This window comes from Euprymna scolopes, chromosome 26 (assembly GCF_053919585.1).
Source record: "Euprymna scolopes isolate OS-2025 chromosome 26, ASM5391958v1, whole genome shotgun sequence".
Taxonomy (NCBI): domain Eukaryota; kingdom Metazoa; phylum Mollusca; class Cephalopoda; order Sepiida; family Sepiolidae; genus Euprymna; species Euprymna scolopes.
The window spans coordinates 69,318,546-69,331,172 of NC_136507.1; the positions used below are offsets into that span (position 1 = coordinate 69,318,546).

The following is a 12,627-nucleotide window of genomic DNA, read 5'->3' on the forward strand; positions in this document are numbered from 1 at the left end:
GACATTGATAAAAGTCCATGAAAAGACATTGATAAAAGTCCATGAAAAGACATTGATAAACCCATGAAAAGACTCTGATAAACCCATGAAAAGACTCTGATAAACCCATGAAAAGACTCTGATAAACCCATGAAAAGACTCTGATAAACCCATGAAAAGACTCTGATAAACCCATGAAAAGACTCTGATAAACCCATGAAAAGACTCTGATAAACCCATGAAAAGACTCTGATAAACCCATGAAAAGACTCTGATAAACCCATGAAAAGACTCTGATAAACCCATGAAAAGACTCTGATAAACCCATGAAAAGACTCTGATAAACCCATGAAAAGACACTGATAAACACATGAAAAGACACTGATAAACACATGAAAAGACACTGATAAACACATAAAAAGACACTGATAAACACATAAAAAGACACTGATAAACACATAAAAAGACACTGATAAAATCATAAAAAGACACTGATAAAATCATAAAAAGACACTGATAAAATCATAAAAAGACACTGTGAAAAACCCATGAAAAACATTGTTAAAAGTTATAGTTCAGAATTCAGTCAAAAACAAATTAATTTTGCTTTGCCTACTCATTTGTGACCTATTTGCATTTATAAATATTTAATACTAGCAGACCACCTGGTGTTGCCCGGCCTTAAAATATGCTAAAATATTATATTTTAATTTGTGCAGATTTCGTATTTACTATTATAGAGTCAATTCTCTATGGATTATTATATTGTACCCTATAGATAGTAATGATTTCAAAAGTAAAAAAAATATGACTTGACTGCCATTAGCTAGAATCAAAACCAAAGCATACAGTTTTCTAGCCATGCCCGTTAGTGTATAACCTAAATCCATGTATACAAAATCGGCAAAATAAAACGTTGTTTGACTCATAATTTATAACTGCGTGCGCAGAAAGAAATGGGAATAGTTGACTTATGCTAGGCCAAGGCCAATGTTATTTTTTAAATTTTGACCCTTTAGCAGCTATTTTACTGGCTTAGAAGCAAATCAAACATGTTTCACAGGTCTAAATACCTTATAAATACAAGTCTGGAGACCAAAGATTCTGAGAGGAGTTTGGTAGAGAATCTTCACGCACACAGGCAAGGGCACTTATGAAGCTAGAACCGTTTTATCCAAAATGCTACATCATTATGCAGAGTGTAGAAAATATGCACAAATACAAAGTAAAAGTTAAATAAAATCAATCATCTAATAAGAAAATGAATAATTAATGAAAGTTCGTTTTTCAAAGAAATATGCAAATTAGTTAACCTTTATTTAGTTTCTCACATATTCATAACTGAATATATTAAGTTCGTTTTAATAATTTTTAAATAGAAAAAGTAAGTTTTTTAATAACAATGTCAAAGTGAGAAAAAAAAAAACTCAACTTTATAGGTGCATATAGATGAGATTATATAATTCCTCAGGAATATCAGTTCTCAGCAAAATAAGCATTTTCTTTGGCCAAATGTTTACATTACAAACCTTACTTGCTGTGGCTAAATAAAAAAAACATGTCTACTTCGCTCAGGACTGATATTTAAAACAACTTAAAATGATTATTTCTCATATTAAATGATGAATTTTGTTAACGCAAATAGATCACAAGAAAGGAGTAAAACAAAATAAATTGCTTTCCATTAATTTCACAATTGTATTTCCTTCAAAATAATTCATGTTGCCAATAGTAATGATTACCACATATTATTGTAAAAATATCAAAGAACTCAACGATTATGAATTAAAAAAAAAAAAAAAAAAACTTACCAAGTTGTAAATTCCAAGGAAGAAAGCTTCTAATCCACCGCAATTCTGGAAAGAAAATAAAGAAAAGAAAAGTTTTGTTTCAAAAACTAATTTTCAGAAGTTAAGAAAAATGCTGAGGCAAATAATAATTAATTAAATAACCTTTTCTGAAACCAACATGCAAGTATCAGAAAGTTTCATTGGATGTTCTGATGGCTTAATAGGCCAAGAGAAGGCTCAAGGCATTTCCACAAATAGTGGCGATGATGAGGCGTTCATAAAGTCAAGTTAATTCACGTTGGTTGTGGGATTGGCACGTCATTAACAACCCAGTCTCTTGAAGAGGTTGCACGTGGCAAGACCTATTGCTCTACTCATCTCCATGGCGATCGGTTGAAACAAATCTGTCGAGAAGGCTGGCATGCTTTTGATTGTTTGCAGTTTCCAAGCATCAGGAAATTTCATTTGGTGTCTTGGTGGTTTCACAGGGCAGGCTGAGAGAAGGCTCAAGGCATTTCCACAAATTGTCGTGATGGAGAGGCGCTCATAAAGCCAAGGCAGTTCATGCTGGTCCCCAATGTGACACGTCATAAACATTGGTCATCATAAGATGTTAAAAAGCAAATAATAAACAAGGGCAAAAACTATTAATTAAAATGGGAAAATATTCAACTTCAGTAGCATTTAAGAAATATAACGACAAACACGAAATAAAAGTTAACTAAAATAAAATTGAGAAGAAAAAGTGAAGGCAAATAGTAATTGATAAAAATGACCTTTCACAAAACCAGCATACAAACATCAAGAAGTTTCAGCAGATGTTCTGGTGACTTGGTACGTCGAGAGAAGGCTCAAGGCATTTCACAAATAGTGGCGATGAAAAGCAACTCAGAAAGCAAAATCCATTCACGTTGGCAGATCATTAACAGTTCCAAGATGTTCAGAAAGTTGTGCGTGATGGGGTCTATCACTATTTGCGTCCATGTCGATCAGCTGAAACACAACTCTCTCAAGAAGACTGGAATATTTTGATGGCTTGCAGTTCTCTGCTGTCGCAGTGGAACATCCAGGAATTGTTGGCGATTATGTCTGTGACGAAGATGTAAAAGTATCGATACAATTCGCATTCATAAAAGTGGCTTATTGTTTGCCCTAGATTGCTGCCTTTCTACTGATCCTTAAATTTGCTTTGACTGAGGCGATAGCAAACGGGCCTGATGGTCTGGCAGGGTTTCACTTTGTAAACAACAAACCACTTATATGAATGCCACTTGTATCGATACTTTTACATCCTCGTCACAGACATAATCGCCAACAAATTCTGGATGTTCCACTGCGACAGCAGAGAACTGCAAGCCATCAAAATATATTCAACCAGATTTGCCTAGTAATTTTCTAAATAACTTCTAGATGTAGTTTTTTAATGGAAATCGCTTCAAACAAGGCATGAAACCATTTTATATAAGGAGCTGAAAGAAAGAAAGAAAGAATACTATTTCAAGGTGAAAAAAAAAAACATTAAATGGATAGATTTCAACTCATAAAATGGCAATTCTTCCCTCTTTGTCAGGAAAATCGCCCAGGGAATGTGAGGACTAAAAGACAAAATACACTGAACTGCCTTACCGTCCACCACATGTCAGGATTAATTCAGCATGGTTTTGCTGCAAAATTAACTCTCACTGACAAGTCCTGCTCATGAGATGACTGTGCTGACTGAATACTGCCTTCTACCATCAACCAAGAGGGATAGAATTAATTTATGAAGTAATTGCTTCAGCTTCCCAAAAGAGTAGACAAAAGCAATGTAGTGAACAACAAAACATCTGGTTGAACATCTTAAAGATAACCTGGAACCGAACCTGAGCTCTGTGTTTAAGATGTCCACGTTGGATCAGCGATAGGCTAGAAACTACCAAATAATTGACTTCAAATCGTCGGTCTTGATCAGCTGTCATAAGAGGTGCAGTGTTGAGGGTGAATGGAGCGGGTTCAACCCATCTTGGGTGATGCTGCTTTGAGTGCAAATAAGTACATGCTGGCATGTAAAACAGTCGTTAAACAGAATATGGTGATAATAGTGGATACTAGTGATGGGACGATTTCAATATTCTTCCCGATTCCGATAAAATAGATTCCAATTCTTTATAAATCTCTTAATAGTTAACTATGAAGTTGCTATTTCTATTCCAATTACCATAGAAACACACGTTAAATGTGCAGATATTTTCTCAAATGTAAAATACATTTGTGTCTGCGGCGGGGAGGGGGGGGTAATCTATAGATTTTAGTTTTACTGGTAGCCTAAAATCAATAAATATTTATTATTTTATCATCACTGCTAGCAATGAAAGATTTTGTTTTAAACAAAATCAGATAAAAAAGACAATTAAAAGAATCGTTTTTGGCATTGGAAAATAGGCAAAAAAAATTTTTTTTCCTGTTTCCGATACCACCAAAAGTTCCAATTTTTCCGGTTCTCAATTCCGATTAATCTTCCCAACGCTAATAGATACCATGCTGAAGTCTGTTCATCCCTTTCTACTTTTATTTTGCCTATCATATATCACAACTCTATCAAGCCTAACCGTTCTTTGTTTATATAAACAAGTCAAGATCAAATCAAACTTGGTTCTAAAATCCGCTCTCATCCGCACCATTCTATTATACAGCTCTGTAACTTGGCTGATGAGAGCAAGCGATTTTATGAAAACTTGAAGTGTTCAATCACTACTGTTTGCATCGCATCCTTCATGTTCACTGACACTGGTTCGATTACGTTCTTTGTCACCTAAATTATTTCATCCACAAAGTCATTGAACCAGTCCCTCCTCATGGTTTAAAAAAAAAACCACATAGGAGGTCAACAGAAAATTTGGCGCCGGACAGTGAAACATGATACTGAGCTGATCTTGTTATCTCGCCTCTATAGGGTCGCCACTGGAACTGTGATTGGCTTACTCTTGTAATCTGTTACTGAACATATCCTCTCTACAGTAAGCTCTTCTTTCCAGACATCTTCACTGGCTCGGTCACGTTCTTTGTTGTTATCTAGATAATTTCATCCACATTGAACCAGACTCTTCTAAGGGTTGGAAAAACTGACACAGAGGTCAGCAGAAAAACTGGCTCAGAACAGGGAAACCTGATACCGAGCTGATTCTGGGACTTTGCCTTGTTCACAAATTGTGTTATTTAATGTCTTCTTGTATTTGTTGGATTATGCCCATTAAAAATTTTAATATATGAATATAACTCTACAATTATATAAATGCAACTGTGTGTGTGTGTGCGCGCGAGAGTTCATTCCCTATAGACTCTGAAACGGCTGAACAGATTTTCTTTAAAATTTACATAACTTTAGTGTATAAGTCTGGAAGTGATCTTAAGTTTTGTCTCAGAATACCCCCGATAATTATCGATAATCGAGACCATTATTTTAATTTATCTATCATAGGTAAAGCCATTTTTCCATGTCGTTGCTTAACAACAATGATAGAACGAGTCGTGAAAATTCTACTTTGGGTAAGTTGATAGCGTGTTTTTTTTTTTTTTTTTTTTTTTTGCATGACGTGGTCTGTAGGTTCAAACTCCGCACATCAATTTCAAATTTTTTTTGCATTAACTAAAAAGAATTGTATAAGACTTGAAAATTTACATGTTTTTTTAGGTTTTGTATTTGTTTTGTTTTTTTGCATAATGTGGGTTCAAACCCTGCACATAAATTTCTTAATGTTTTTTTTTCATTAACTGGAAAGAACTTTATCTCAATCTCTTCTCTACTTATATATAAAAGGCATGTTGTCTGTGTGTGTGTGTGTGTGTGTGTGTGTGTGTGTGTGTGTGTGCGCGCATGAATTCGTTCCCTATAGACTCCAAAACGACTGGGCCAATTTTTTTTTTTCTAAATTTCACCCACATGTACCTTATATGACTGGGAGTGTTTTTAGATAGGTTTTGTATCGGAATACCTCTGCTAAGTATCAAAAATCGATAATCGCAGAAACAGTCCAATTTTGATCAAAGTTACTACTTTTATGCAGCCTACCAATATAATTGCAGTCAAGAATTTTTTTCGCCACACAAGCCGAATGATTCGGCCTATAAAATGAACAGTAGGTTCTTTGATAAGACAGACGCGTGTTCAAAATTAACGCTTCTGTTTAGAATATAATTGGATCATTGTACTTGACTTTTGCATTTTAAACTTAATTCAAGTCATTATATAAAATTAAAAATAATTTCATAAAATCAATAGTAGGTTCTCTACAGTGCAATGTAGACTACAATGAATTGTAACCTAAGTCACTATGGGGAAACATGTGAAGCTTCCTCCCAGTGCACAGCGGTGAGTTTCTGACTAGAGCAAGCAATCAATTGATTTGATTGACAAATGAACGATTTCACCGATTTCGATGACAATTGGACTTTCATTACAATTGTCATTACTTAATAGATTTTTTTTTTTTTTTTTTTTTTTAAGGAGAGTAGAGAACGCTTTGTGGAAGCACTGTCGGCAGCTCCCGTTACTCTCGCTTCTCTTTATTTGTCACTCAGTCCTCATTTTTTTTAATGGGTGATTTTTCTGACAAAGGGAGAAGAAAAAGCTGTATTCTAGGTTGGCAGTATTTTGCATGGACAGTCGACAGAGATGGCAGAAAATTTCTGTTTCTATGTCTATCGTTGTAGCCATGTCACTAGTAAGGGTGCTGGAGGTAAACGTTTTATCTGGGCTGACGTTATCCGCCTGATAGTCAGGGACTCGAACCTTGGATTAACCACTAAGGAGGCTGTCCTATCAGCAGGTTCAAAGTACTGGGGCTGCTGTATTGCCATTTGGTGAATGGATTCTGGACCATGCAGTAGCTTCTGGTGGGGCCTCTCGATGCCATATTAGTGGGTAATTGTTACGACTTTACCTTATGTTCTACAAAACAAAAAAAATTCTTTGTTACTTTTCTCTCTTTGTTTCCCCTCTCTGTCCTGCTCTAAGCAAGTCTGACGACCTAGTCCACAAACTCCAAAATTCCATCATGACAAGTTTCAATAAAAAATACACGATTAAACCCGGATCTGAAACTTCCAACGTAGACCCCCCCCCCTCTACCATGTCTCCTTCTCCAACATCAGGGGTCTACGTTCTAACCTTCCAGAGGTTGAAGCCCAATTACAGGAGACTAAACGAGACCTTTTATTTTTAAGCGAAACCGGAATTGGACAGACTATTTTCCTAAATGAGTTCGTAATTAAAGGATACTCTAACTTAACTTCCAAATCTGACCCCCAAGATTACCATGGGCATGGAATATGTGCCTATATTAAAGATGGCTTTCCATGTGGTAGGGACATCTCCAGAGAAGATCCTAACTTACCCCATATGTGCTTCCGGGTTGCTTTAGCTCACACTATCGCATTTATATTTACTCTCTATCGCGCCCATAACAGTGGAGTTACTATCTTTAAAAACATATCTGAGAAAATTGACCAAGTCCTATCTGCTTATCCTTCAGCTAACATTCACGTATGTTCAATGTTCCTAATGTGGAATGGTTGACCCACTCAAACAAGACCGATGATGAGGGGAGGTTCTGTCATGATTTCTCTATTGCTTATGACCTCACTCAGATTGTTCACGAACCAACCCGTGTGCCCGACAATGACAGCCAGTATGCGAGTCTCCTAGACCTTTTTTTCACAACTTGCCCTGAACTATGTTCAGTTTCCGTTCTGTCTCCTCTTGGATCTTCCGACCACTCACTTGTATCAATTAAGATAAAAATGAAATGTAATAAGTCCTCAGACGTACCTCTCCATCGTACAGTATACTGATACACTATGACTGACTGGGATAGTTTCCATACATTTATATCGGATCTTCCTCTGCGTTCCATGTTTAAAAAGGATGTGTCGTCTATATTTTCAGACCTGACGGAATGGTTAATCGTAGGTATAGACCATTTCATACCCTCGAAAAAGTTCCAGCAAAAACCTAACAGCCAGCCATGGTTTTCTCCAGAATGTGCTGCTGCTATTACGCACAGAAATCACTTTTTCCACTGCTTCCAACGTAATAGATGTATGGAAACTAAAGCCGCTTTCAGGACTGCCAGCAACCATTGTAAGAAAGTAATAAAGAATGCAAGAGAGTTATATGCTCAGTCCATCAAGTCCAAAACGGCTTGGTTCCCACCAGTTTTGGCAAATAGCAAACAGAATCCTGAACAGAAGCGTGTGCTCTATCCCAACTATCATCAATGGACCTGAGTTAATTTCGTCAGCATCAGACAAAGCCAAACTCTTTGCCAAAAACTGTGCAGCTAATTCTACCCTTTGCGACCAAGGCTGCCAACCCCCAATATTTCCTCCTGTATCAGAAAACACGCTATGTGATATACAAATATCTGTACGTGATGTTGCCAAGCTAATCAAAAACCTTGATTCCAGTAAAGCAACTGGCCCTGACGGTATTCCAATTATAGTACTCAAAAAACTTCAACCAGAACTAGCGCCCATACTTACAAAACTGTTTAAACGTTGTCTTAAGGAGAATTGCTTCCCATCACCTTGGAAAATCTCATCAGGATGCCCTGTATTTAAGAATTCAGGCGATCGTTCATTCCCCTCTCAGTACAGGCCAATAAGTCTCCTGTGCGTCATGAGTAAGTTGCTGGAATCTGTGTTAAATACAGAAGTAATCAACCATCTCAGCAAAAATAACTTTCTTAGTGACACACAATATGGTTTCCGTTCTGCCAGATCTACAGCAGATGTGCTTACAGTTATATCGCATAGGATTAGCGAATCTCTCAACAGAGACAACCTTTCTAGGGCAATTGCTCTTGATATATCAAAAGCCTTTGATAGGGTATGGCATAAAGGTTTACTTCACAAGATCTCCAGCTATGGTGTACCTGGAAATGTCTTCTTAATTATTAAATCATTTCTTTCTGATAGGTTCATAAGAGTAGTAGTTTATGGGCAAAAATCAGAAGCTCACAGTATTAATGCTGGAGTCCCTCAGGGGTCCATCCTGGACCCAACTCTTTTCCTGATCTACATTAATGATCTTCCAAATAACATCCTTACATCATTCGTAGACATTTTTGCTGACGGCACTACCATTTATGGTAGAACAGCTAAGACAGTAAACGATCAAGTTCTCTCCGATTCTCTCTCCTCTGATCTTGATCACGTAGTACAATGGGGGAAGCAGTGGCTGGTTACTTTTAATACATCTAAAACCAAGCTTCTATCTTTACATCATCAATGTTCTGATCCCCATCTCGCATCAATTAAAATGAATGGCTCTCATCTTGGGGAGGCCTCAAGTTTTGACAGGCTTCTGGGCTTGACCTTTACTCCTGATCTTAAATGGAATATGTACATCAAATCTGTTGCCAAGGCCGCTGGAAAAATGGTCGGATCCTTCTATCAATCCAGTAGATATCTCACTGCTGATGCAATTCTCTATCTATATAAGAGCCAGATACGTCTAAGTATGGAGTACTGTTGCCACATATGGGCAGGAGCTGCTAGAAAAGACTTGTCTTGCCTTGATAGGGTCCAAAATAGACTTCGTGGCCTGGTGAGAGATGTCCTTTTCTCTTCGCTGCAACTTCTATCTCATAGAAGAGATGTTGCAAGTTTGTCTCTGCTGTATCGTTATTTTCATGGAAAGTGTTCAACTGAGCTTCAATCTATGGTCCCCCCCTCGCCAAACTTTCACAAGAAACACTCGTCTAGCTGAAAACATTATCAATAATTTCCCCCACTCTTTATTTGTGCCTAAACCTAAACGTAGATTCCATGATCAAATCTTCTTTCTTAGAACTGCACGTCTGTGGAATTGTTTTCCGTTTTCCTGCTGTCTATAATATGGTTGTCTTCAAGTCCAATGTGAACAAGTTTCTGATGAGCCGTTCCACTTAAGTTAACAAATTTACCGAACTTCCATTACTATCGATTACTATATTGTCCTTTTGACTGCTGTACACTCTTTAACCCTTATTCTTGAGTGGCCTATCGGCCTTGATAAGTGGTGACGTCTATGTAAAAAAAAAAAAAAATCTATTAGAAGTGTGTAACATTTGCTAATCCTCTTTAAATCCCGAGCAACGTCGGATCGCCCAGCTAGTTCTTAATAAATGTGATATGTATCAGTTTGTATGGTCTTCAGGTTATAAAATATGATGATACTAGACTTGGCAATAAACAATGATTTAAAAACTTTTTGAGATACTGAAGCTTCTGTTCTTTAAATACACTCTCTTCTTGATCTATCTCAATTAGAACTACCTGTGTAACTCTCTTCCGTTTTCCTGCTTTTCAGCTGACTACAATATGGCCGTCTTCAAGTCCAATGTAAACAAGTTCTTGATGACCTATATCCTTAAGTAATCCAATTTAACAAATTTCCACTACTAACAATTACTACAATATTTTACCATTGACTACTGTACACTCATTAAACCTTATCCTCGAGTGGCCTCTGGGCCTTGATAAATGGTGAATCTTTTGTAAAAAAAAAAACAAAAACAAAATAAACAAATACCATCAAACGGATTCTAAATTCTTTCCTTACTCTAATTCACCGTACACAAAACATATTGCCACTTGGCCATAAGGTAATACTATTTGAGTCCATATCTACAGAGACACTACATCGGGGGCGAGCAGCGAGATGTCTGTTCACATTACATTTGAACTTCTGCATGACAATACAATTAGGACAGCAAGTCACTGGAAGAGAATTCCAAAGTACTAAAATATTAGACCTTTTTTTTTTTTTTTTTGGCATTTTAGATTCGCTACAGGAAAAGGGAGTGAAATTTTGCTGCTTGTCGAGTTAATCAGGGGTATTTACGTCGAAGGTGCAAAAGTGGTATGAGTTCGTGATTCGTTAAAACTTGTATCTGTTACTATGTGTTACACCTGCCTTTCTAACACAAGGGAAATTACACCGGTCCTCACTATATATAGTGCCAGTAATACATGCACCAATGGAAGAAGCGACAGTACTACCACTGACTAGCTGCATGCAAGCCAGTTATACACGTTTTCTACCTTTGTACCTGTGATATTAAATACACTTGTTCCTTAAACCAACCTCGACTTGATTTTCTTCTTTTTACTATTGTGCCACAACACAACACTATGGTAGACCATTGTGCTTGGTCAGCATTCTTTGAGATGCAGCAAATTCTCTAGATGAAGCTGTCTGAACCAATTTGTATATAGTTTCATAATCGTAATAAACACGCACAATATATTCTTGGTTATTGTAATATTATGACATTAACATCATCATATCTAACCTATTATTTTGTCGTAGCATGCTCTCGTTCTGTCAGTAGAGGTCTTAAGTAATTTGCATTCTTATTCTTAGACTGAGGATTGAGCCTTTAAAATCTACAAGAGTGTCAATCAGAACTTGAATTTTATCTATTACTTTATCCGTTATGCCGTGGGTCCTTGTTCTTCAGTTCTAAGTGACACTCTTCTGGAGGCTGAAGGTTCAATCTTCAGTTTGGGCAATACTAAGAATACAATAGCAAAATGGCTTAAGACTTCTATCTGGTCATGGCTGACGAAACAAGAGAATGCTACCCCCCCCCCCGCGTGGATTAATTAAAATGTTTTGTTAAAAATTCTACGCATATACCAAAGTTTGACACGATACACATAAAGAAGGTCGGCGATCACATCAGCAAAAATGCAATAACCCTTATTCCTGAGTGGCTTCAAGGCCTTGATAAGTGGTGACCACCGTGTAAAAAGAAAAAAAAATGTGAGAATAACACTCAAGATGAGAACAGTAATCCAAATGATACAAAGAGAAACATGTGATGCATAATATTTTTGCTTTTCGCAATAGTTCATCGAGACGTGACTTAAATTAAGGGTTAGGGTTAGGATTACCTATGGGTAAAAATGTTGAGAAACACCGGGATAGGTAATTCAAGTGGATTTCTTTTTGATCAATTTGGAGACTATTTTTATTCTTATTTTTATTTTACTCAAATTTGATTTGTATGGATTAAAAATAAGTAGATCCACTCTAAAGTAATAAGGAGGGATTATACTGGTCTCCCTAATCCATTGCACCCCCCGCCCTTTTCACCAGCCAAATCCATAATAAAACAAATTTGCCACCTATTTAATAGCACAAAGGTTATCGCAAGGTGAAATAATTTCAAAGATTTAATGCTTGTCACAAAAACAATAAAAAGCATGAAAATAGCAGAGTGTATATATATATATATATATATATATATATATATATATATATATATATATATAGGGTGTTCGGGATAAATTTGACATATTTATATTTGGTTACGTTTTTCTGCAGTTTACATATATTAACCCACATTTCTCATCATTTTACAGCTTGAACCCTTCTTCATCCATACACAAGATGTCAGAGAGGATAGATAACTGGAATCCACTTGAATCATGGAAGAGAATAACTTGCATCATGATGATTCGTGCCGGTCAGCAAAATAAGGATATCATGATTGCTGCCCAATGCTCCCTGAACACTGTAAAAACAATCAGGCATGAACTAGAGACTTGCAATGGAGACTACGAGGCTGTAGCAAAACGAAAGATCCATAACAGGCGATCAAATTGCGTTCGCACAACAGAATTTCTCGAAGATTTGCAGGAAAAAGTGTTGAGAAACCCTGGCATTGGAATTCGGGCTTTGGCCCGTGAAATGAATGTTTCAACCTCTACCATGAAGCTTGCACTCAATGAAGACCTTCGCTACTACTCATACAAGTGACGCAAAGGTCAGCTGCTCACAGAAAAAGCCCGTGAAAATCGTTTGACAAAGGCAAAGAAACTTCTGAGTAAA

The 12,627-nt window shown here is 36.8% G+C and overlaps 1 protein-coding gene across 3 annotated transcripts in view; it reads right to left on the reverse strand.

Moving 5' to 3' along the window:
* Positions 1 to 12,627, reverse strand: part of LOC145248143 (hyccin-like) — a 710,814-nt gene that overhangs the window by 551,791 nt on the left and 146,396 nt on the right. For all 3 annotated transcript variants that reach the window (XM_080109963.1, XM_080109964.1, XM_080109962.1), the window contains exon 5: positions 1,791 to 1,835. In XM_080109963.1, coding sequence (XP_079966089.1) covers positions 1,791 to 1,835 — 45 coding nt within the window. The remainder of the gene's footprint in view (positions 1 to 1,790; positions 1,836 to 12,627) is intronic.